General features: G+C 38.9%; 1 protein-coding gene across 1 annotated transcript in view; it reads left to right on the forward strand.

Annotated features, from left to right (window-relative positions):
• Positions 1–27,862, forward strand: part of PCDH15 (protocadherin related 15) — a 532,120-nt gene that overhangs the window by 339,336 nt on the left and 164,922 nt on the right. Inside the window, exons 19-20 of the mRNA XM_032231542.1 lie at positions 14,343–14,648; positions 18,075–18,299. Coding sequence (XP_032087433.1) covers positions 14,343–14,648; positions 18,075–18,299 — 531 coding nt within the window. The remainder of the gene's footprint in view (positions 1–14,342; positions 14,649–18,074; positions 18,300–27,862) is intronic.

Consider the following 27,862-nt stretch of genomic DNA (forward strand, 5'->3'; position numbering starts at 1 on the left):
ACAAGGTGCAATAACCAGAGCCGAGGTGGCGCAGTGGTTAAATGCAGCACTGCAGGCTACTTCAGTTGACTGCAGTTCGGCTGTTCAAATCTCACCGGCTCAGGGTTGACTCAGCCTTCCATCCTTCCGAGGTGGGTAAAATGAGGACCCGGATTGTTGTTGGGGGCAATATGCTGACTCTGTAAACCGCTTAGAGAGGGCTGAAAGCCCTATATAAGTCTAACTGCTATTGCTATTGCTAATAACAATAAAGTAAACTTAACAACTTAACTTATGCATTGCTTTTTTTTTCTTTAATTTTCTCACTTTTGGGGAAAGTGATTCATCTGATTCATTCCCTTCTTTTGCCTTTCTCCTTTCCTTCATAAATCCATTTTGAGATATGGTTTTTATTCGTTATCTCTAAATGGCCATTTTCTCTCCTTTTGGCATTCATTCCTCAAAATACTGTAATAGGCATCATCTTCTCCCTTTCTATTAACATTTCCACATCTTAAAATTTCTCCATTCATTCTCCCTTCTTTAATATACAAGGCAGAAAAATTAATCTACTTGCTCTAGATTTTTTCTCATTAATGTACACTTGCACTCATTCAGTCTGTTTTCCCTTTCATTTCCCTTAGTTTTTATTATATTAATTTTCAGATCCATACTTCTCATGAGACCATATAATCTATGTAACATTTGCTACAAATTATTTGATTCTTGGCCAAGAAACATGGCATCACCTGTTTATAAAAAAATACCCATATATTCACATCCCCAGCCAACACATCTAACACATCAGCACAAATATATATATGTCCCCAGCCAACACATCTAACACACCAGCATGAACATTCATTATATATTTACCCACAAATATATTAAACAACCAAAGAAACATCACACATCCTTTTTTCACTCCCTAGTCTATATGCATTCCATTTATTCTCACTTCCATCATACATTAGAACATAGATATAGAATAACAGAATTGGAAGGGACCTTGGAGATCAACTAGTCCAACCCCTGCTCGAGAAGGAGACTCTGTATCATTTCAGACAGATTTCTGTGCAATCTCTTCTTAAAATTCTCCAGTGTTGAAGGACCCACAACTTCTGAAAGGAAACTGTTCCGCTAATTAATTGTTCTCATTATTAGGAAGTTTCTCCTTAATTCTGGATTGTTTTTCTCTCTGATTACTTTCCATCTATTTTTTCTTGTCTTGCCTTCAGATGCTTTGAAAAATAGTTTGTCCCTCTCTTCTTTGTGGTATTTGAACACTGCTATCATGTCTCTCCAGATCCTTTTTTTAATAGACTCGACATAACCAATTCCTGTAACTGTTCTTCATATATTTTAGCCCTCAGCCCCCTAATCATCTTTGTTGCTCTTCTCTGCCTCTTCCCAGAATCTCAACATCTTTTTTATATTATGGTGACCAAAACCAGATGCAGTATTCCAAGTATGGTCATACTAAGGCTTTGTAAAGCAGTATTACTAATAATAATCTTATCACATTCAAAAGCGTCCTTCAAATCCATCACCATGCAAAAGTTCATCATTAAAACTATTCACTTTACCATACGCTTTCTCTAAATCAACCATCACGCGATCAACTCTTTGATTCAGTGACTTGCTGAAAAGCAGAAATGTGGTAGCTTAACATCATACTTTGACATTTTCATGCAAATGCTGCATTGTTGTAGTCCTACGGGGACTTTACTTCACCTTAAAATGACTTAATGAAGAACTAAAATTGTTTTTATTGGCCTTCTCCGAAATCTCCTGATATTCTAATACCCTGTTTCTTCAAACCAAGTTTCATATGCTAATCTTTTCCCATCCCCTTCACAGGGTAGGATGTTTGCCTATATGACAATTTAGTCCATGGCTACTTAATTGGTCTTCTGTTGCTATGGTTTAGGAGACACTAATCACAGTTAAGTTGTTTTATTTAACAGCAACCAATAATAAAATCCCTCTAATAGGAAATAGAAACTGACTAATAAAAAATCAATTAAAGGCTAATTCAGCATTCATCTCACGCTTGCAATGGAGACAACTGGCAAGGAAGAAACGTTTAATTAAAGATGCAGTTGTCCTTAAAAGCCTCCTTGGAGTCTCAGGAAAATGTTTTATTGTCAAACAAATAAACAAACCCTCCCACAAATCTGAGTTACACAGCAACAAAGGATAACACCACGAACACCAGGCTGCAATATGGATTTCTAGATGAGGTTATGAGTGGGAGAGAAAGAGAAGCTAGTTTTGTAGTGATGCTAATACATACAATTCAGAATCAAGTCGACTCTCAAGCAATATCCCTAATCTTATTTCAGTATTGGAATGTTTATTCAAAAGAATTATTCCTCCCAGAAGTGTTTGTATTTGTGTAGGTGTTTTTTTTGGCAAAACACTGAAAATATCCTTCCATTCAGAATAGGGGAACTCTTATTCTACTTTGCTCTTTTTCTTTGGGCAAAACAAAAGAATATTTGCTTATTTCCCTTTAGAAATGCCAAACCCCATCAATATAGTTTGTATGTACTAAGAGCTGGTGAAAAAAAACAATGCTAATAATATGTGAGATGAAAGCATTTTACAGCTGAATGCTTGTAATCACTGACATCCATTGGCCTTGTCTTTGGGGAAAAGCAGAATGCAAAGCAAATAAAAAGGGCTAAAACTTGAAAAGGACAAATCTCAAAGTATTGTGAATGTATTGCAGACTTTAAAAAAAAAAACACTCCATCTAATGGTTATTGTTATTATAAGAAACTCCTCATTTAATTTTCTCGTTGGGATCTTCCTCGTACCCAGTTGAGTTTTTCGGTGCCCTTTCTTTTCTGTGAAGCAAAACAAGCCGAGAAATCAATTGCATTTTAACAACAAGCTAATACTGAAGATGTAGTTCTGATGCTGTCCTTAGACTTGTAAATCTGGGGAAAGCAGGAGAGACGCCACTAACTTTCATGCAAGAAAGAGTTTGGACTATGGAGCCAGTTACACTTCTATCCTCATCAGTGGTGGGTTTCAAAAATTGTTCGAACCTACTCTGTGGGTGTGGCCTCCTTTGTGGGAGTGGCTTGCCACCCATGTGACCGGATGGGAGTGGCTTGCCGCCCATGTGACCAGATATGAAGATGCCGACGACACTTGTCAGAACCACCTTAAATTACCTCACACACAGCACTGGCATGCATAAGAATAGGATGTAAACTTGTTTTTTAAAAGGTGTCTTTGGTTTGCGTTAAGACAACTTCAACACACGCAACACAGCCTTCCATCCTTCCGAGGTGGGTAAAATGAGGACCCGGATTGTTGTTGGGGGCAATATGCTGACTCTGTAAACCGCTTAGAGAGGGCTGAAAGCCCTATGAAGCGGTATATAAGTCTAACTGCTATTGCTATTGCAATGTTCTGATTGCACCACAAACGCAGTAGTCATCCTTACCTTTCACAGAGGCACTGAGTTTTATAAATAGGAGCATGATAGTGTAGAATAATCATATCCAAGGACCAGTGGTGGGTTTCAAAAATTTTTGGAACCTCTTCTGTAGGTGTGGCCTGCTTTCCGGGTCCAATGGCGGAACCTCTTCTAACCGGTTCAGTAGATTTGACGAACCGGTTCTACCGAATAGGTGTGAACTGGCAGGAACCCACCTCTGATCCTCATGCACCTTTAAGAAGATCTGGGCAATACCCAAAGCCCTGATTGGTAAACTAGACCGCAAAACAGGGATGTGTCCAAAGCTAATCAGGAAATTAACAAAGGATTTTAGTTGCTTTCCAAAAGATGCTACCCTCAGCACTCTAGCCAATGTGTTAATGAAACCGACATTGAGGTTGAGACATACGAAACCATTTTGATTTAATTGGTTAATATTTCATGCCCAGAACATAAAAATATTATGATCCTATAGTTATTACCTGAAATTTCATGAAAGATCCGCTGAACAGCTATAAAGTAGCACATTTTCAGGGTAGCTTTTCTGTCTGAGGCAGCCAAAATGGATGGCATGTTAACAGAGAAGAGAATCTATGAATCACAAAACTGTTGAGTTTTGAATACTAATTATTTTATTACAGTGTACAGGTCTTTTCCTGTCAAACCACGTAATGTTTTTTTTAAAGGAAGCCAATGTAAAATGTAGAGAGGCTGTTTGCTGAAGAGAGAGGGAGACAGGGGATTTAGGAAAAGATGGCTGTTTGGATCTAGTAGGAGTCAGATTTTACCCTCAGTGTCAAGAATACAGAATGAACATCCTGTGATAGACAAAAGGAACCTGGAAACAGAATGCAGAGGCAAAACTGGAAGTTTCCTTTTTTTATTCTAATCCACCCTTTCCAATATTGTCGCCTCATCTCTTCCCTCCCACCCACCCCGCCATTGTGTCTTAATTCCTGCTCTGAAATCCTTCCTCTATCAATCATTTCTAGATTCCCAGGATAAAGATCATGTGGCCTATTGCCTTCCAACATTCATGAAACTTCCTTCTTGAGAACAAGGCATCTTCAAATCTAGACCCTTGATAGCTTAAGTGGAGAGGCCATCATGAGAATTACCCATTTCTGGTTGCCTGGTTTGAATGCTACTACTCAAATCCCATGCTATCTTAAACGTAAATACTTTAAAATGGTTTTATCTGGTTCTGATAGAAGTCTTAATTTGATTCCAGATTTTCCCTTTTCTGCCCTTGATTTTGATGCTATCCCCCGATTTTGACAGCAAATACCAAGAACAGAATTGTTAGGACAAATATATTTTACAAAGTAATGCAAGAAAAATGTCTTAATGTACTATAGGCCAATATGTTTATGGCTTATATTTTTTTAGAGACACTTTTTTTTTCTTTATAGGAGCTTTTGAGGGCACATTATTTCAAATGTTAAGTGTTTTTCCAGTGAGACTGGTCTTATCAGGGCAACCTGGCCTATCCAAACAGAGCATATTGCTTCGCTTAATCTCTCCCCTGGTATAGGTGACAAAGCAAGGAGAGCCCATGGCTTAGAGGTTAGTACATCTACCTAATATGTAAGTAGCCCGGGTTCCCAGAAAGGTATACTATCCTCCCTTTATTTATTTGTTGGTAAATATAAATTCAACACAAAAGTATTTCAAATGTTGTTGTTTTCTTGTTGCACAAATGCATAATTACCACATAGCTCCTATATAGAAGAAAGGAATAGTCCTTTCTTTTATCTAAGTTTTTTTACATAGTTTAACTCACTTCCATAATCTTCTTTTTTTAATCCTATCATCCAGAAGAATTTAGCCAATCAGAAATTGTGTAAATGTGTGTACTGAAGGTTACCCCCTTATTTAATTCCATCATTCTATGACCACCTTTGGAGGAGAAAAGCCCTTAATTCTGAACAGGAAATCAAACTCACTTAGGGATTAGTAGAAAAACTGATATTGACGCAGTGCAAATACAATAAAACAGCAGTGTAGTGAATAATATACAACACACTCCAATTTGAAATATTGACCAAACAAATTCAGTTTATAGGAAAATTACAATCTATTCTCTAATATTATATGAAACTAAACTGTTACCTCCTAGGCAGAGATCGTCCTGTTCCTTAGTTATTTTTCTTAATGTCACAGTAGGAGTCCTTGCTCAAAGCAGGAAAGATAATAGATTATGTTGGAATTAAGCTTTTGCATTATTCACAATTGCAGAGTTTGAATATTTTCTGTTTTGGCAAAGCCAGCTTCATACAGTATTTCCTGGGCTAATGCACAGAATGTACATCTGTGCATTAGCCCAGGAAAATAGTAAATATTCATAGTAAATATTCATTTACTATGAATATTTTCCTCTTTTAGGGGCTCAATGACAGATTTAATATTTGGGAAATATTATAGCAAACATTATAGAAATAGAAATAGCAAATGAATTAACTACTCCTTTTTACATGTGTAAAACACCTGATTCTAGCCAATATATCACCTTAAGAATGGCATTCTGTCTTGGATATTGATAAAGGAACGTGGAAACTGTCCTAAATAGATGAAGCACAATTAAATCCTATTAAAATGTTGATACTTAAAACCATCATTAAATTCTTGTTCATCATTAATTTCACCTGCCACATTCTTACCAAGGACTTGAAATAAGTCAAACGTCCATTGGGTCTTCTCGACAATAGTGATGTGGGAATAATGGCAGAGACCTGCTCCCACAGGATGTGCCATAGTGTACATGAAACAATGAAAGCGCATGGGAATGTGGAAAACAGGATGAATGAATCCTAAAAATAACTGGCCATAGCCAGCTCTGGCCGCCTAAGTGATAACATTGTATGCTAATGAGTGTAATAAGAATAAAAGGGGCTTTCAGAGTCTGTTCTGAGCTCTCATCCCGAGACATCTTGCCTGAGTGTCTTATTCCTCATGAGAGACCACCACATAGTGATGGATTTAGAAATGTTCTATATGGGAGGTTGGAGTAAGAAATGGAAAGTTCACAGCATTTATCCCATTTTGCTGGTTTATCTATTAAACTTTCCTGGAAAAACTGTTCATGCTAATCTATGCAGGTAACTATTATCCCGTTGTCATAAATTAGCTATATAAAAGGAAAATACATGCTTACACACATTATACATACAAGAGTCATCTAATTGCCTGGCATTTTCACTCTGGTTATGTGTGATGAAACTATAAAGAAGAACAGTAGGAAAGTCCACGTCCCACCATCTGTGTCTTTTCATTTCACATTGAGAAGGAACTTCAGAGACCAGTGAGATATCTAAATTTCCACTAGGGCAAAGGTAGAATTTTAAAAGTCATCTTTTGTTCCCAGCTATGAGCTTATAAAGATACCATGAAATATTTGAAATTCAATACCCCTTACTCCTCTAGTGTGTCACGTTAGCACAGCATCAAAACAGATGATCCTAAAAAATGAAAAGGAGCAACTTGAAAATTAACTAAAAGTGCCAGGCTACTTGAGAAAATTAATAAATAAAATTAAGTACATAAGTAAGAACTGGGACAATTGCTCTTAACAAGTTTTAATCTCACTATTTTTATGCATTTGTATGCTTATGTCCGCTTCCATCCAACAAGAGTTGTATCAATCCCCTTCTTTCAGATACCTTAATTATAGATAATAACTTTGGGGGGGGGGAAAACCTGTCCGGCCAGCTCATCTGCTTATTTTATTACTTTTTCATGTTGCATGGAAGATTAACCTACAGAAATAAGAAGAGAACATTTTGATGGTTAAGAAAGTCCAACATCTGTTATACAGATGTTTTTTTTAAAAAAAAAACCTTTGCATAGAATATTTTTTTAAAGTTTTTTTTTTTACACTTCAGTATTTAAACAATAGTCTTGAAAGATACTTGCTACTTTATTCTGCTAGCTGGAAGCCCTTGTTAAATGTTTAATTTACCATCACTAATAGCTAAACAAATTCTACATTGTTGGGAAAAAAAATACTGTTAGAAACAAATGCTGATCAAAAAGAACTGTGACTTAAATATCTGGTTCCTGGTCTATTGCTATTGATACAGGTATTTCTTCAATGAAAGACCACATATACCAGAATATCCTGGTATAGGGTTCATGCTGCTTTTTCTGGTGTGTGTACTTATACATACCCTTAGGCAGGGGTGTCATACGCAATTTCATCAAGGTTATGTTTGACTTCGGGGGGGGGAGGTGGGCATGGCCACCGTAGGCATGGCCAGGTCAACATCACTCATGTTAGCAATAGCAATAGCAGTTAGACTTATATACCGCTTCATAGGGCTTTCAGCCCTCTCTAAGCGGTTTACAGAGTCAGCATATTGCCCTCAACAATCCGGGTCCTCATTTTACCCACCTCGGAAGGATGGAAGGCTGAGTCAACCTTGAGCCGGTGAGATTTGAACCGCTGAACTGCAGATAACAGTCAGCTGAAGTAGCCTGCAGTGCTGCACTCTAACCACTGCGCCACCTCGGCTCCTGTTGGGGGCGCCTGTGGTGGCCCTGGCACTCTGCCAGTGAAAATGGACTCGTGAGCTCTGTTTTCGCCTGCGATGGCCTCCTGCAACCCTCTGCCAGCCAAAACAGAGCTCAGGAGGGCCGTCTGCGATTCTCTTAAGCAGTTTTCAGCTGTGACGACCTCCTGTAACACTCTGCCAGCAAAAATAGAGCCTTTGTGAGTTCCATTTTCTCTGGCAGAGGCACCATGGGCTGGTCCTTCACTGTTTTCAGCGTGGCCCTGGGGGCCAGATCTACGCACCCCTGTGGACTGGATCCTGTTCCCGGGCCTTGAGTTTGACACCCTACCCTTAGGCAAATATGCCAACTGAATGACTTTGAGCCAATTTGATGGTTTACTATTTTTAACAAAATAAAAACAGAAATGAAAACTGTCTTCTATAAACACATTTATAAAGAGCCGAGGTGGCGCAGTGGTTAGGGTGCAGTACTGCAGGCCACTTCAGATGACTGTTATCTGCAGTTCAGCGGTTCCAATCTCACCGGCTCAAGGTTGACTCATCCTTCCATCCTTCCGAGGTGGGTGAAATGAGGACCCAGACTGTGGGGGCAATATGCTGACTCTGTAAACCGCTTAGAGAGGGCTGAAAGCCCTATGAAGCGGTACATAAGTCTAACTGCCTTTGCTATTGCTGCATTTACCTGTGATACAGATACAACTAGAGTTGCTTCTTTAAAGATGATTGTAAGTAGCTCTGGTGGTATTAGTTGCTCACTCTTGTTGCATCTCCTGTTCTTTGTATGTTTTGAAGTGAAATATACAGACATATTTCGTTTTACAGTACTGAGCTCTGATACAGAACTGATTTTTAAATTCCAACCCATGAAAATAAGATTTGAAGTCCTTGATTAAGTTAAAAAGTAGCAATAGCAATAGCAATAGCAGTAGACTTATATACCGCTTCATAAGTGCAAAATAATATATATGTATTTCGAATTTTCATCATGCCACTATGAACTGTGACAAGATATGATAGTGTTAAATGCAAACTCAGCTTCTACAATCTCTCTTCCTGGAACATAGTTTTTAATACCCAGATCATCTCTCGTGATCCTTACTGAACTTATGTTTTTCAACTGTGATGCTGAGAATCAAACACAACAGTTACATAAACAATAAATAATAAATAACTAGTTTTGAGGTATGCACTCTCATTTCCATGATAACTGAGGAACAGCATATTAACATGCAATTTAATTTGGCAGTAACATTTCAGTTGGCAATTAATCTTTTAAAAATTTACTCTTGTCTAATGGGTATTATAATCCAGCTACCAGCTGTTCAGTTGCTTTTGTGTGCAAAAGTATCTGTGAACACACATTGCTTTTGCTTATATACATCTGTCATGTATTAAACTAGTAAAAAGATAGTGTGCTGGTATTATCTCAGCTGAAATCCTCGTAACACACTATGCCCGGTTCTCCAGCATCAAGGTCTCTTTTTAAATGAGATTTTTTTTTAAAAAAATCTTATTTTAATTATGTAAATAACTCCCTTTTTACAATCCTGTAAGCCTTTAATTCGGGGTAGAATTGAGGCAACTGGATAGAGTTGAGCGTTTACTGGCCGGATGCCCTTACTGACACCACGTGGAGTTAGCAGCAGATATATTTTTTCTTTGTGACCTAGGAGGGAAACATCTGCCGCTACCTAGAATTGAACTCTAAACCTTCGGGGTGGGAGGTGACAGTGTTTACCACTAGGCCACCATGCCGCTTTCCAGTATAACCAGCCTTGGCAAACTTGAACTAAAATACTATCTTGAATGAAGACAAACGTGTTATTTATTGGTTCAGTCAAGTTTTCCAGCTTTTCAAAGGTGAAGGTTAGATAATTATGAAATATATCCTTATCTCTAAGTTTTGGAGCTCACCTCTTATTTAGACATGCTGCTGGATATCAGTCATTTCTAACAACTGATGCCATGGAAGATCTACAGCAAGCTTTCCTAAGCTGAAATTCTTCATCATACCCATGAATCAATCACGTTGGGTGCATTTGTGTCTCTATAGGCTAAGGAAAGCAGTGATAGGTTTTTCAGCCTAATTTGATTTTCAGCTGCTGATTGGCGAAGCAGCTGCCAAGGAAGTCGAGGTATATAGTCATCCATATTAAGAAATTGTTTGTAAAGATGTATTAGCAGCGAAGTAGAAATAACGGCAAAACTGTTAACATCTATTGTATTGATGGAGTGCAGAAAGGAGATGACTGTATGATTTTTATTAACTGTTTTAATTAAGTTTTAATGGATTTCCATGAGGATAAATGGTTTCATTATCTGTTCACACTGAGCATCCTGGCAGGATATTAAATGCCTTTGAAAACTTCCTGACAGCAGTTTGGATAATTAGGGACTTTCTATTGCTTATCTTCTGAAATCACCTGGAAGCTCTTTTATAAGTATATGCAGGTAGAATTGTCTTGTAGAAGCCTGCCCTTCATAAGAGCTATCTGGGTAAATGAAAATGCCTTCATTTAAGTAAGAAGGGAAGGGAGGGGAGGAAAGGAGAGGGCAGAGAAGGGGAAAGAGATGGAAGAAGGGAGAGAGAGGAAGACAAGAGAAGAAGAGAAAAGGAAGAGAAGATAAAATTTATTTTTATTTATTTAGCCTAAGGTGATGTTACATTACCTGGCCTATTGCTATCAGTCCATGACTGATAGCTAGCACAGTTTTAGTACAGATAGTTGTCAACTTGCAACAGCTCATTTAGCATTCGAAGTTTTTAGGATGGCAGCGAGAGTTGTTTCTCGACACGCCTTCAAGATCTTCGTTAAACCAGTTTTGTTGTATTAAAGTACATCGACAATAAAGATTACACTTACAGTGGCACAAAAGAAAGTGATTTGTGACCCTTTTTCATAAAATATGGATGCTCTGCAACTTGTTCACATTTATGACGGTTGTAGTGTCCCCATGGTCATATAATCACCTTTTCTGACAAGCAACGTCAATGAGGAAGCCGGAGTCGCTGAACAATTGTCTTGCCAATTTAACAGCTGCACTGGTTCACTTAACAACTGTGACATGAAAGGTTATAAAACAGGGCAAAACTCAGTTAACAAATATAAATATAGCAATATAAATGTTGAGCTCAATTGTGGTCGTACATCAAGGACTACCTCAGAGGTGGGTTCCTACCAGTTCACACCTATTCGGTAGAACTGGTTCGTCAAATCTACGGAACCGGTTAGAAGGGGTTCCACCAGTGGACCCGGAAAGCAGGCCACACCTACAGAAGAGGTTCCAAAATTTTTTGAAACCCACCACTGGTCCTTGGATATGATTATTCTACACTATCATGCTCATATTTATAAAACTCAGTGCCTCTGTGAAAGGTAAGGATGACTACTGCGTTTGTGGTGCAATCAGAACATTGCGTGTGTTGAAGTTGTTTTAACGCAAACCAAAGATGCCTTTTAAAAAACAAGTTTACATCCTATTCTTATGCATGCCAGTGCTGTGTGTGAGGTAATTTAAGGTGGTTCTGACAAGTGTCATCGGCATCTTCATATCCGGTCACATGGGCGGCAAGCCACTCCCATCTGGTCACATGGGCGGCAAGCCACTCCCACCAAGGAGGCCACACCCACAGAGTAGGTTCGAACAATTTTTGAAACCCACCACTGGACTACCTGTACTTGGACAAATTTCTCTGATCTCTGCCACTGAGGATTTTAATCAGAGGTAGAAAAATAGTATTTAAAGCTCATCTTTACTAACTGGATAAGTGTGGATAAGCCAAATATACCAATTTATCATCACTGGGCTACTACAGTGATAGATCTGCTGCATCAAATGGTCAGCTACCAGAGCTATCAGAAAAGGCTAACCCCTTTTTTGTATTAAATATGTTTGAAGAAATACACATCCCATTCGAGAGACAAACGTGAAGTTCCAAAAGCATTTATGCAGTATGAAAATCAATAATATTTAAGCAGTGTTATGAGCATTCCATCATTAACAATTTATAACACCTTTGCAGTCATAGCTATCATAATAGATCACTAACGAAGACAGGTTTTATATCACCATGGATGACATAAATTGCAAGTGTAAAAATCTCTACCAGCTGATGAAAAAATGGAAATGAAAAAATGGACTGACCAACTTCATACTGTGCTGAACTCTTGTGCATATTTCCATCCTACTACAAAAGATATCCACTGATGTTACTTTTTAGGGAACATTCTTGTAGTTTTTCAAGATAAAAGGGGATACAGTTCAATGACCAAGTGGCTAGACTTTAATCCCTGGCTACTGTAGAGAGAGCAGTGAAAGACTCTAGTCTAAAAGCTGGAGAACTTCAATTCAGAGTAGATATTGTGACTCTGGGTGAACCAAAGATCTGACTTATACAAGACAACTTTCTATGTTCTTTTCACGTGGCATTTCTCCCCTCCCCCTTACAAGTCATGTGAAATTGCCAAAAAGATTCTTAAATATTAATTACCCTACTGTGATTTTTCTTCCTGTCCTACATGTTCCAACAGAGTGACTATGGTACCTTCTAATGAGCTTTAGGAGATGCATCTTTTCAATTGTGAAAAGAGAATAATCTATGGCCCAAAATTCTATTGACCCCAATACTGCGAGCCTTCAAGAAGGCTCTTAAGCTTGCATGTTCCAGAAAGAGTTGTTCCCTTGATGATAGATGGACTAATCCTAGTTGAATATATATGATTATGACCCAATTATGTGATTTGTTTCATTCCCGGGGTTTTTGTTGGTGATGTGCTTAGGACATTATAAAACAGGACAAAACAGGACAGGACAATTTTTCAAATATACCGAATTTCTGTGCTACCTAGAGTTTCAATCTGGCGAGTTGGGTGACAATAAATCAATGCACCTCTTTCTAAGCTGGCCTTTAGAGAAGGCATGGTATTTTCTAATAGGACATCATTCCATCGCTTTATCCATGAAAATAGCCAAATTCTATTCCGTTGTAGTTGCCACCAGGAAGCATTGGATTTGAACTTGACAATATGGTTCCTTGGGTTTTTTTTTTAGCCTTTTCTTTACATGATTTGTTTTTCTTTTTAAAAAAGTATGTTGTTACTTGACTTTCTTTCTTTGGTGCTTGCCTGTAAATAAAGTCACATTAATAATAACGATACATTTTGTTTTCTGGGGGAACACATGGATCACCTGATCACTGGCTTTGATTTTTGGTTTTTAGGGTTTTTTATTAGGCAGCAAACACTTCCCCCTATAAAAATAAAAAAACAGTTTTGGATAATTTCCAGAAGTATCTAATATTCAATTATTGCCCTTAATTCATTCATTCTTTGACCAAGAGCAATGAATTAATTGTTTCTTATAAAACGAAGAGGGAAGAAAACAGCTAGAGATTTAAAACAACATTTTAAAAAAATTAGAAATAGCTGTCTTGAAAAGCAAAACTGATAATCTATGGTTTGGAATATACTGGTAATTTGCCTTCTAACACCTATGCTTGTTGGATGTCCATCCTTATAGTTAAATGGTTACTATCAGACATACTTTCATTGGTTTTCATTGGAAAACTTACAGAAAGTTTTCTGATGGTAGAAACTACTTTCATCCACACATTGTCAGGTGTGAAAGACCAGGTCTATATATTCAAATCCAATTAAACTTAGGTATTGCTAAACAGTTTATGCCAGGGGTGTTAAACTCACGTCGTCACAGCAGTGTCATGTGACATAGCGGGACTTTTTCCCCCTTCGCTGAACTAGGCGTGGCCAATGCATGTTGCATCCAGCCCATGGGTCCTGAGTTTGACAGCCCTGGTCTATGCTATCTTCTTAATTAACAGTTAGCACCTTCCTGGAGTTAGATAAGAGCCAGGGGTGGGTTTCAACCGGTTCGTGGTGGTCCCTGCGAACCAGTTGGTCGGCGAACTCGGAAGTAGGTAACTTCCGGGAACGGCGAAGGGCCCACCCGCCCGAACGGTGAAGGGCCCACACACCCGCCCTCCTTACCTGGTTTTGACAAGTTCCGCGCTTCCACGCATACGCAGGATGCATACAGCGCCTGCACGATCCTCCAGGAGCAGCTGGAGCATCGCACAGACGCTAGTACACATGTGTGCACCGCGCGCGTGCACGAGGACGCCACTGTTCCAACCGAACCGGTTGGAACGGGGCGAGAAACCCACCCCTGATAAGAGCCCATAGATTTCAAGGGAAGTTGGACTTAATCCTCTTGTGGCTACTTAGGGATTCTAGACTGATCCCTCTTTTAACTCCACACCCAGGTTCTGACACTCCTTCTTTTACACATAAATCTTTTAAGCAAATGATCCTGATGTATGCATAATGAGTTATAATTTTTCAACTTTAATATGTGTGTGTGTGTTTTTTTATATATTTTAGGCTACTGACCCAGATGCTGGAGTAAACGGCCAAGTCCATTATAGTTTAGCAAACTTTAATAATGTTTTTCGCATCACATCCAATGGTAGCATTTACACTTCGGTGAAGCTAAACAGAGAGAAAAAAGATTATTATGAACTCGTTGCTGAAGCCACAGATGGAGCCGTGGATGCACGTCGTACAACATTAACTCTGGGAATCAGAGTCCTGGATATTGATGACAACAGTCCTGTATTTACAAACGCCTCCTATACAGTTTCAATTCCCGAAAACCTGGCTCCGGGCACAGTATTCCTTCGTTTAGAGGTAAAGGAGCCATGAGTTTCAAAAGACGTTGATGGCTAAGAAAAAGTGCTATAAAGTATGAACGTGTTTTCTTTGAAACGTTTTAGAGAAGTGGCTTTGCCCTTGCCCTAGAACAGACAGAGAGTAGTTGGTCCAAAATCGCCTGCCTCATTTCCATGCCTAAGGCAGAATTAAAACTTATTGCCTACTAGTTCAGCACTTTTATTTATTTATTTTTTATTTTATGCACATAAGCACATCAACAGAACACATAAACACATTAACAAAAATAACCACATGACTTAAAAACAACATAGGAACAATAAGTTCCTTCGTATATCATACCGCAGTTCCGAATCGGTTTCTTTGCAGTTAGTGTTTTCCCTCCTATACATTTCTATCTTGTGTTCATAATCTCGTTATTCATTATCCATTTTTATATACATTTCTTTATTTATTTATACTTAGCTAATTATGATCAAGTATTATTTACCTATATTGTGCTTTTTATTTTTACTGTCATTTATTCTCTTACATACAGTTATAGGTATATATTCACATAGTTATTCTTTTTCTTTGCCGTTCTTATATTATTATTCCATTTAAAAGGTTATAAGGTATAATTTGGAATGTATTGTTTACCATCCTTCACACTTGCTATGACACCACCTTATTTTCTCTTTCTTTTCTTTTCTCCCTCCCTTCCTTCTCTACTTCCTTCCTTCCTCCTCTCCTTCCCCTTCTTCCTTCCCTTACTTCTCCCCTACTCCTACCCTCTGTCTTCTCCTTCCTACCCTCTTTCCTTCTCTTTTTCTCTCTTCCTCCCTCCTCTCCTTCTCTTTCTCTCCCTCCCACCCACCTCTCCTTACCTCTTTCTTCTTCCCCTACCTCTCCGCCACATCTCACGTTATTTTCTCTTTCTTTTCTTTTCTCCCTCCCTTCCTTCTCTACTTCCTTCCTTCCTCCTCTCCTTCCCCTTCTTCCTTCCCTTCATCACTTTTAATCACTGAAGCAAACAGTCTCGTCATGTAACTTTCATATATATATATATATATATATATATATATATATATATATATATATATATATATATATATATATATATAAAAGAATCATTTAATTGCAAAAAAAAAAGAATAAGTAATATCATTATCACGTGTCTCCAGATTATATTTGTAATCTGTAGAACAATTCAGAATAACACAGTTGGGAGGGACCTTGGAGATCTTCTAGTTCAACCCCCTGCTCAAGCTCGAGTTGGAAATTGGAAATTGGAAAGTTTATTTATAGGCCGCCCTTTTCCCTGGGGGGACTCAGGGCGGCTTACAATTCATGGGGAGGGGAATACAAACAGTGAGACATAAAACAATACATAATTAAAAATAGAACACAACATTCATTATTCGGGAGGGGACGGATTACAATCTAACCCCAGGCCTGACGGGATAGCCAGATCTTAAGGGCTGTGCGGAAGGTCTGGAGGGTGGTGAGGGTACGGATCTCCACGGGGAGATCGTTCCAAAGGGTCGGAGCTACTACCGAGAAGGCTCTCCTCCGCGTAGTCGCCAGTCGACACTGACTGGCAGATGGAATTCGGAGGAGGCCTAATCTGTGTGATCTAATTGGTCGCGAGGAGGTGATTGGCAGGAGGCAGTCTCTCAAGTAGTTGTCAAGAGGCTGTCCAGCTTTTTCTTAAAAGCCTCCAGTGTTGGAGCACCTAACAACTTCTGAAGGCAGACTGTTTCATTGGTTGATTGTATTAAAAAATTTCTCCTTAGTTCTAAGTTGCTTCTCTCCTTGATTAGTTTCCATCCGTTGTTTCTTGCTTTGCCTTCTGGTGCTCTGGAAAATAGGTTAATCCCCTCTTCTTTGTGGCAGCCCCTCAAATATTGGAACACTGCCATCACGTCACTCCAAACAAAAAAAATATTACTAAATATTAAGAGATTTTATATTGATTTAATTAATCATCAGGACATTCAGTGCTTTAAATCAGAAAAAACTACTAACATTCCTTGAGATATCATTAGAAATATTTCCAGTCCAACATTGAATTGAATTGAATTTTTATAGCTTTGTGCTATTACATCAGTCTTGACTTCTGGTAACAAAGCAAGTCATAGGTTCTCCATAGGTATATAGGAATCCTCCATAGGTTTCCTGATTTCTAACCTGTTGGTTTAACCACCACATCAAACTGTCTCTCAGCTATATTATTATCCTTTGCAAATTTTAACAATCTGTAGAGGCTATTTAAATTCCTATTTTGACACATTGTAATACAATTTGATAATATAATATATTATTATATAATATAATAACAGAGCTGGAAGGGACCTTAGAGGTCTTCTAGTTCCTGCTTAGGCAGGAAACCCTACACCACTTCAGACAAATGGTTATGCAACATCTTCTTAAAAACTTCCAGTATTGGAGCATTCATAACTTCTGGAGACAAGTTATTCCACTGATTAATTGTTCTAGCTGTCAGGAAATTTGCCCTTAGTTCTAAGTTGCATCTCTTCTTCATTAGTTTGCACCCATTGCTTTTTGTCCTGCCCTCAGGAGATGCTTTGGAGAATAAGTTCACTCCCTCTTCTTTGTGAGAGCCCCTGTGATATGGCTTCAATACAATTCTTAAAAAATGAAAGGAAAGCATTAATTATAGTTAGAGCTTGTATTATCAACGCAGCGTTTGTGACTACCGTCTTGTTATATTTACCAAAATATCCCTCAATTTCTTAAAAGTAGACAATCTCTTGAAACTACCAAATTTCATGAGATGTGATAATTGTATGAGAATCCAGATGTTTTTATACAATTGGTATTTTATTTATTAACACTTCTGCCATCACACAACATCATGTGATAATATCCAGCTCCTAAAGATATTCCTCATTCTTGATACTTTTAGGTTTGATGCCCTCATAGAGATAAATGGGTTTGAGGGAGATTATTTTTTTTGGAGGGTTGTTTTTGTTTATGTGGGCACATCTGCGCATGTGTGTATCATGCACAGACATGAAATCAATGTTGCAAAAACTGTTTTGAGGGGGGTTCCACCACAAATGCGCGAATGACAAAAGCGTGCCTGACTAAACCGCGGTGACAAAACCGCGCCGACAAAACCGTGCCAATGAATGAGCTCTGAAGCAAGCGCGCTGTAAGCCTAACCCTAAACCAAACCCTAAACCTAACCCTAAACCTAACCCTAAACCTAAACCTAAACCTAACCCTAAACCTTACCTTAACTTAAATCGCGCTTCTGTCAGTGCGCTTTTGTCGTCGCGCTGTTGTCGGCGCGCTTTTGACATTGCAGTTTTAGCGCCGCGGTTTTGTCGGCGCGCTTTTGACGTTCGCGCATTTGTCGGGTCACGTTTGAGGGGATGGATGTCATGTTTTAGTGATGAAATTTGTAAATCCTAAAACCCTGTTCTTCATTTCCTCAAGGCTAAGGACGTTGACCTCGGTTCCAATATTACCTATGGAATACGAAGTCAGGGAGCACTCCAGTTTTTTGCATTGAACAAATTTACAGGTGAACTGTCACTTCGAAAGTCCTTGGATTTTGAGTCCTTTTCTGGCACAGAAGCAACATTCACTTTTTTAGTGGAAGCCTTTGATGTCGGAGGAGCGATGCCTCCAGGCCTTGCAACTGTGACTGTGAGAATAAAGGTAAGAATTATGTTCCGTTCTCCTCTTCTCTGTTCCTATAATCTATGCTCGATGCTTTAAAACAAGACCCAGACGCATTTTTAAAAGGATAAAAAAATATTCCGAAAAAGACTTCTTTTTTTCTTTTGTAATCTTGACTCCATTTCATTCATATAGGCTGACTTTAGAAGAATAACTTGTTCAAATTTATAATGCATTTCATCACATAATTAAAGAACTATTTCTTGGTTCATGGATCTGTGAGCTACAAAATTGAACGGGTGAATCTTTTAAAATCCCCCATAGATGGAAAGAAACACTTGACTGAAGTGGCAATATCTATATTGACTGAAGTGGCAATATCTATATTATAGTTTAAGTCCTCAGAAATCCACAGTTTTATGATCTTTACTTAGGGACCAGCTGCTTGTACGAAGTGAACTTCTATTTTCTGTTATCATGAAGTTCTAACTTTTAATCCACAACAAGACTAATTTGCTCTTAAAAATAGAAATGTTTCTGTTTTCATGACCCAAGCAATCTGCTCGGATTGGGAGCTTTAAGTGGTTCTTCACTTGAATGTTTAGATATATATTCCAAATGTATACAAAGGTGATAGTGAAAAGCATGACTGGTCCAAACTCATATTTGCAAATGTATATCAAGTTAGTATACAATTGACCAGAGGAATACAGTGACTCGGTGGCTAAGACACTGAGCTTCTCAATCAGAAAGGTCGCAGTTTGGCGGTTCGAATCCCTAGTACCGCATAATGGGGTGAGCTCCCATTACTTATCCCAGCTTCTACCAAACTAGCAGTAACACGTAAAAAAGACAAGTAAAAAAATAGGAACCACCTTTGGTAGGAAGGTAACAGTGTTCTGTGCGCCTTCAAGATTTAGTCATACCAGCCACATGACCATGGAGATGTCTTTGGACAGCCCTGGCTCTTTGGCTTTGAAACAGAGATGAGCACCACCCCCTAGAGTTGGAACGACTAGCACATATGTGCAAGGGGAAACTTTACCTTTATACAATTGATTACTTACCAATTGCAGAATCATATGTATGTATTTATTTATGTAGGGTGTGGAACAGCTGTTAATACCCATTTTTGAAATACTGAAAATTGTATCCATGTTGTCAATGGGCTTACATATAGATATGTTTTCTGAATCACCTGTGAAATTAGTGTTCTAGGATCTTTCTTATGTCTGGAAGATACAATCTTTTATTATTATTTTTTCCTTTAGTGCCCAAATATGCAGGAGAGGTCATCATTCATTGGTCTCATACAGGACTATTTTTAATGACATTGTCAATGGAGAAATCTAATAGTTTCAACACATGCAAAATTTGTAATATCGAGACAGTTTCCTGTGTAACTGGAAATTATTCTCCAATCATTTTCTCAATTCTATTATCCAAGGTCCAATTTTATGGAAGATAGAATTGATTGGAATTTCTTAATACTGCATTTTGTTCAATGTAAAAAAAAAATAACCAATAGAAATTCTGTTTAGATCCATTCTTGCTACTTCTTACTCCAGACGTTAAGAAATCATTATCCATAATAATTGGCATTGTTCGTTTTTCCTAAATTTCAATGCTCTTAAATTTTTCTTTCAAATGTTTCATTTTCATTTCATTTATTTGACATTTATAGGCCGCCCTTTTCCCTGAGGGGACTCAGGGCGGCTTACAATTAATAGGAAGGGAGTGCAAGAACAGTGAGCTTATTTCTTTATTCATAACAAGAAAGGTGGGCGTCCTGTGTGTAGCTTTTTATTGTTCTGTCATATCCTACCTGTCAGAGTGTGCACAGTGTGAATACTATTTTGAGACAACCCAGGAGTATACAGAGGCCAGGGTGGGTTCCTACCGGTTGTACAACACTTGGCAACTGGCAGGTATTTATGACGGTTGCAGTATCCCAGGTCATGTGATCACCATTTGTGACCTTCTGACAAGCAAAGTCAATGGGGCAGCCAGATTCATTTAACTACCGGGTTACTAACTTAACTACTGAAGTGATTCACTTAACGGTGGCAAGATAGGTTGTGAAATGGGGCAAAATCAACTTAACTATCTTGCTTGGCAACAGAACTTTTGGGTTCAATTGTGGTTGTAAGTCAAGTACTAACTGTACTGTATTTCTTACCTTGATACCTGGCTTGTATTTTAAATGTGGTTTTGACTCTGCTCTTGGCTTTCAATCATCATCATCATCTTCATTTAGCAACCCCACAATCCCTTGCGGGGTGGAGTCTGGGCAACTGAATGGAGCTAGAAGAGAGTTTTAGTGGCTGGATGCCCTTCCTGTCGCCAATGTGGAGTTTTGTTCAGCAGATATATTCTCAGTGTGCCCAGAGAGAGAAATATCTGCCTTTACCTAGGATTGAACTCACAGTCTCCTGATTGTGAGGCGAGAGCTCCACCTCTAGGCTACCACATCACTCTGCTGTTGGCTTTCAATTTATCTCACTAAACGCCTTTTAGGAAGTAGGTAGGATGCTGTATCTAATCTGTCTCTTTGTTGAGCTGCAGTTCACGAGAGTAAACTTTCATCTCTTTATGCTTTTTACTCTGGATAATAATATTTTTACATCAATCATTACATTCTTTTACAACCCAGGAAATTATGATACTGATTCTATCATCCTGTGATCAATGAAAAAAAAATTAATTATATAATAGGTTGCTTTTCTGCTTTTGTGAGTTTTGATCTTTGTATTAGATTGTGCTAAAAAAATGAATGCATCCAAGATACAAAAGTCAATATTTTTGATTTGCGATATTTGGATTGAAAAATCCTCCATTTAAAGTACAGTACTCACATTTCCTTATCAGCCGCTTATTTCATGTCAATGTATAGATAATAAATTTTCCCTGAAGATTTGAATAGGAGCCATGTTATAACCACTACTATTCTGCTGAAAGGTTTTTTTCCCCCTAACAGTATCATCTGCGGGTTTTTTTGGTTCACGTGCAAGACCTTCACCTTAGATGCTATGCTCTCCCGTTCATTTTTAATAATGTGTCATCTCTGTGCCTACATAACAAATAAAGATATTGCCTGGAGGAAAAAAATCTAAAACTATCCATCTGTTTCTTGATAGCATTGATTTTCTGTCTGAACTTCTCAGACAGTTATGTTATAGAAAAAGCATAAAAGTATATTGGGGAGTATTTGCACTGAATGTTGAGTGATGTCCAGTAAAGGATATCCTAGTTCATAGAACCAGATTTCTTATGAAGAAAACAACATAGGACAGAATGTATACGAACAGTTATGGAGACCGAAAATAACATATAAGTGTTTTTTAATGCCATAACTACAGCAGCAGGCACATCCACAGCTAATTTTGGTTATTTATTTATTTATTTATTTATTTATTTATTTATTTATTTATTTATTTATTTATTTATTTATTTGTCTTGTATGCTGCCCACTCCCGGAGGACTCCGGGCAGCTCACAAAAGACAAGGGAAAGGGGGAAACGAGACAAAGACAACATATTAAAAACAAAACCAACATTCACAATTTCCGTGGAGGTAGATGCTTCTCAGCTCCCCCCAGCCTGCTGGAACAGCCAGGACTTGGTGGCTTTGTGGAAGGCCGGGAGGGTAGTAAGGGTCCGGATCTCAACAGGGAGCTCGTTCCAGAGGGCCGGAGCTGCAACAGAGAAGGCTCTCCCCCGGGGAGTCGCCAGCCGACATTGGCTGGCAGATGGAATCCGGAGGAGACCCAACCTGTGCGATCTAATTGGTCTGAGAGAGGTAATTGGCAGGAGGTGGTCTCTCAGGTACCCAGGTCCGATGCCATGTCTTGGAAACTGACAAAGGAAGCTTTGATTTTTAGTCTTTACTTGGAGGCAAATTAACTCAGATGATAGAGCTGTACACTAGAAACTGGGGGAAAGGCCCAAGAAAATTGCATGAAATCACTTGGGATGAAACCTAAGGGAGTTTTTTTTTTCCAAAAAAAATCTTGGTTGAGAAGCAGGTAGTGTTTCATCTCATATTGTCTCTCGATTGAAAACTAGATCTATACTATGATATATAGATTACATTTTTTCAGGAAATTACTAACAGTACAATTGTAGGTTTGTCTACTCAAAAATAGGTCACACTGAAAGCAGTTGGACTCCCTGTTAGGATAGTGGCAGAGGTGAAATTCAGCAGTTTCTGACATGTTGTGGAGAACCGGTAGTGGAAATTTTGAATAGTTCGGAGAACTGGCAAATACCACCTCTGACTGGTCCCACTCCCATCTAGTCTCTGCCTCCTGAGTCCCAGCTGATCAGGAGGGAATGGAGATTTTCCACTAAACTTCCCCTGCCATATCCATCAAGCCATACCCATCAAGCCATGCCCACAGAACCGGTAGTAAAAAAAATTGAATTTCACCACTAGATAGTGGGTGTAGAAATTCAGCTTAAATGTGGGTTTATGCCTGAACAAAATGAAGGAAATTTGCTTTTAAAGGCACTGAGCATGGAGTTCAGGGTCCCCCCTCCCTCTTTTTAATAAAGTTTAGATACATTGTTCAGGGCTTTTATTAATCCTGTTATGGCATTCAGTGATGTAAAAACAAGAAGAGCAATTGTCTGTGTAATATCATACAAAGGCTGTGCCTACATATGATTCCAGAATCATCAAAGCCTTGACATGCTCTTCCATTTTGCAATAAATATTTATTAGGTTTTATGTCCTAGAGTCTATGAACCCTTGTGTCTCTTAAAAATTCATTTATTTTCTTATGTGGCTAGCATACAGCAACATTATATCCTATCATGTCAGAGGTTAAGTCATTCCCAATATTATTAATTATTAATATTAACCAAATTTATAATCCACTATTATACTTTAGTAACAGGTTGGCCACCAAAGACACCATATTTATGCTACGTTTAGTTTCAAATTTATGGAACCACTATAATGGAGCTATACATGGACACTACATCTAAATCAAGCAGCTGATTGTCCCTCACCTCTGAGAAGTCAGAAACAAAATTGGGAAATGTTGATGAAAATTCTCAACCATCCAGATAAAGTTGTCTGGAAGTTGAGTCATGGAAATTGGAATTCTTTTCTTGATTTGAAATGTTTGCTTATCTGAATAGCTTCTTCAGTCTGGAGAAGGTTAGGAGGACTCCATGTATATATCCTCAGCTCAGCTAATCTGGATAGGCTCATTGGGTGAATAGGCTGAGAGTGAAATGTTCCAACTCCTAAATCCTTTGGTTCCACCACAAAACCGCGGTCGACTAAAGCATGCTCGATGAAACCGCGTACCTGACGTCATCACAGTGCGATGAAAAAAGCACGCTGTGAGCGCTAAAGCTAAAATTAACCCCTAAACCTAACCCCCCGAAACCTAACCCTTAACCTAACCCTAAACCTAACCCTTAACCTAACCCTTAACCTAACGCTAACCCTTAACCTAACCCTAAACCTAACCCTAACGCTTAACCTAACCCTAAACCTAACCCTAACCCTAATCCTTAACCTAACCCTAACCCTAACCCTAAACCTAACCCTTACCTTAATGTGAATCAGCTTGCTTTCAAAGCGCTTTTTAAAGCGCCCTTTTTTCTCCGCGGTCGCTGTTGTCACGCTGCTGATGACATCAGCGACGCGCTTTAATCAGGCGCGCTTTAGTGGACCGCGGTTTTGTCGTGCCACGAAATCCTTTACCCTAGGCATATTGTGAAGTGTGGCCTCCATGGTGAACCTGTGTAGTAGTCTTAATCTTCCTGGGGAACTGAAGAAACCACGGTTTGAGGGAGAAATGAATGAATCAATTTATGTTAAAGTGGTAAATGCTTCCCTGAATAGCTGTGGAAGGCCTCAGCTACAACCTGTCCACCATTATTTTATGCTGATCTTTTTTCAGTCCTCAGGAAGATTAAGACCACATCACAGGAATTGGAACATTCACATCCCAATGACTTTCTTTCTGCCTATTACCTACTGAATCTATCCAGATTAGGTGAAAAATGAAATCACCTTGGAGGACATAACCCCATAACCAACTTGCTCAGACTGAAACAGCGACTTGACTAATCAATGAAATGCTTCAAGCCAACAAGAAAAGAAGTCCAGTTGCCATTACGCTTGGAAGTATTTTTCGGTGATGCGGTGTTCCCACTGGAATGATATCCTATTGGAAATTCATCTGCCTCTAACGTTGTTCGCCTTCTAAAAAAAAAGCTGAACAGAAGAGCTTTTCCTGAGGAATTCTGAGCCATTTAGTTTAGGTTTTATTTGTCTTTATGTTTCTATATTTTAACGTATTTCCTTATTTTGTGAGTTGGTCAGACTCCTGGGATTATAGTGAGATGCAAACCTGATTAATAGAAAGACTATGTTCTCCCGCCGTTGCATTAAAAACGTTATAAAAAATATAGGTAATCCAATCCCTTGAAACCTACTAAAATTATACTGAAGTTGCATTTGAGTAAGCATTCATAAAGCTGCAATATTTTGAAAGGGGTTTAGCAAGTTATAAACTTCATGTTATCAATAACGCCTAGATTCAAATGGGCTTCCTACAGCACCCAAAATGGTGGACAGCCAATTGGCAACAAAATCTAACTCAGGGAGGTACATATTAGCAAGGAAACCTCTTTGAAAACACGGTCAAAAAGATAAATCTTTCTGAACCCATGTTAAACTACAAAGTGGCAATGAGGTCATTTCATTTACAAATGCAGACCAAATTAAATTCACTAATATCCCAATCTAATCAGCCTAATATACAGCATGTGATGAATTTACAGGATATATATTAGCATTAATGGACAATTTTGGCCTCATGTTACTGTAGTGCAGGAAGGTTAATCTGTGTCTAACATTGATATGTAAGCCTTTTTCCTTATTACACACGTTTTGGGAGATTTGTAATAGAATGTGAGAATGGCCTTGGGAGTTGGAAAGAAGAAATGCTCCCCAGGGAATGATCATATGAAGAATAATGGCACACAACTGAGTAGGAAGGGATCAGTCCTAATTTACCAGATGATAAAAAAGGTTCCACCACAAAACTGCGCTCGACTAAACCACGCCCGACTAAACCGTGTCGCTGACATCATCAACAGGGCGACAACAGCGTGGAGACAGAAGCACGCTGTAAACCCTAAACCAAAAATTAACCCCTAAACCTAAGCCTAACCCCCCTAAACCTAATCCTAAACCTAACCCTAAACCTAACCCTTAACCTAACCCTAAACCTAATCCTAACCCTTAACCTAACCCTAAACCTAACCCTAACCCTTAACCTAACCCTAACCCTAACCCTAACCCTAACCCTTAACCTAACCCTAATCCTAACCCTTAACCTAACCCTTAACCTAACCCTAAACCTAACCCTAACCCTAACCCTTAACCTAACCCTAAAGCTAACCCTAAACCTAACCCTAAACCTAACCCTTACCTTAAGTTGAATCGGCTTGCTTTCAAAGCGCTATTTAAAGCGCCCTTCTTTCTCCACGCTGGCTGTTGTCACCCTGTTGATGACATCAATGACGCGGTTTAATCGGGCGCGGTTTAGTCGAGCGCGGTTTTGACGGGTCACAGATAAAAAAGGAAGTGTCATTCTTGGGACTCTCTGTGCTTGATTGTTTCCTTGCAAATGTTTTATTACTAAACTAGGTAGTCCCAAAGGTGAAACATCTTCAAAGAAAAACCAGAAAGTCCAGTTGTCTCTTGAAAAAAAAAAGCATCTTTGGGACAACCATGACCTGGATGACTGAGAATCTCCATAGACCAGGGGTGTCAAACTTGTGGCCCGCAGGCCAGATGGGTCATGTGCTGGCCCTGCCCGCTTAAGCAACGGGGGGGGAGTCCTGATACGTCACATGATGCCACTGTGACAATGTGAGTTTGACACCCCTGCCATAGGCACTGAACTAGGTAACATCATCACTGCAAAAAAAAAGTGGTAAAAAAAGACATTAGGAGTCTTGTACTTTTAGACATTCAAGATGCTGTTCATGTAATCCTAGAATATAGTAGTATTAGCTCCTGTCTGGTCTACTTGGGAGGCTGATATTACTAGAAAATTTAAATTGGATTTAAATTTAAAATGTATTTGTTTATTGTTTACCTGTAGTTTAATATCGTTTTAGGGACAGCTTTCAAAAATGCAATTTTACCAAGGTAGCAATAGAAATAGTTAGACTTATATACCGCTTCATAGGGCTTTCAGCCCTCTCTAAGCGGTTTACAGAGTCAGCATATCGCCCCCAACAACAATCCGGGTCCTCATTTTACCCACCTCGGAAGGATGGAAGGCTGAGTCAACCCTGAGCCGGTGAGATTTGAACAGCCGAACTGCAGAACTGCAGTCAGCTGAAGTAGCCTGCAGTGCTGCATTTAACCACTGTGCCACCTCGGCTCTTCAAATAAGGTAGCTGAAAAGATTGTTTCAGGTTACTCATATAGACATATTGTACAGATTTGTGTGACATTACTGTACAGTTTTAGTGTTTTCAACACCTCAGCAATATTGTTTTACATTTGCAATAGATTTAAACGTCGTATTCATGACAAGGCTGTTTTCTTCCTTTTATCTGTTCACACCAATATTTAATGCCTTGGATCTAATACTGTTAAACATTTTTCTTGGACAAAGTAACTACATTTCTTTATTTTTCTCCATTCTAACTAACTTTTATCAAGTGTATTTCCATTTCTGTAAACTATACTGTATTCTATCCTCTGATATTTTCATAGTCAGAGGATAGAATACAGTACTTGAGAGACCGCCTGCTGCCAATTACCTCCACCAGACCGATTAGATCCCACAGACTAGGCCTCCTCCGAATTCCATCAGCCGGCCAGTGTCGACTGGCGACTACCCGGAGGAGGGCCTTCTCTGTGGCTGCTCCGACCCTCTGGAACGAACTCCCCGTGGAGATTCGTACCCTCACCACCCTCCAGGCCTTCCGCAAAGCCATTAAAACCTGGCTGTTCCGACAGGCCTGGGGCTAAAGAACCGTTGCCCCTATCTCGAATGGTATGATTGTTGCACTTTTTAAATTATGTATTGTTTTGTGTTGTTGTCAAACTGTCTGTATCCCCTTTCCCTTGTTCGAGTTGTGAGCCACCCTGAGTCCCCCTTCGGGGGAAAAGGGCGGCATATAAATGAAATAAACATAAACATAGTCCAAAAAGAAAAAGTAAACAATACTTTTACTAAATTGGAACTTCTGTCCAAAGTCATATTCATTTTTTTTACACTTTTATTATTTTAGTAGCACTATTGTATATCATTATTATATAAATACTCCATTCATTACCATGTAGTTGCACGTTTATAATTTCTCTCCTAGTTTCTAAAAGCCTAAAATCTCATTTGTGAATTTTTAATGATATTTTATGAGCCAGGGTGGCACAGTGGTTAGAATGCAGTATTGTAACCTACTTCTGCTGCCTGCCGGCTGCCTGCAATTTGGCAATTCACATCTCACCAGGCTCAAGGTTGACTCAGACTTCCATCCTTCCAAGATGGGTAAAATGAGGACCCAGATTGTTGGGGGCAATATGCTGACTCTGTAAACCATTTAGAGAGGGCTGTA

Source organism: Thamnophis elegans, chromosome 15, assembly GCF_009769535.1.
Source record: "Thamnophis elegans isolate rThaEle1 chromosome 15, rThaEle1.pri, whole genome shotgun sequence".
In the NCBI taxonomy this organism is placed as follows: domain Eukaryota; kingdom Metazoa; phylum Chordata; class Lepidosauria; order Squamata; family Colubridae; genus Thamnophis; species Thamnophis elegans.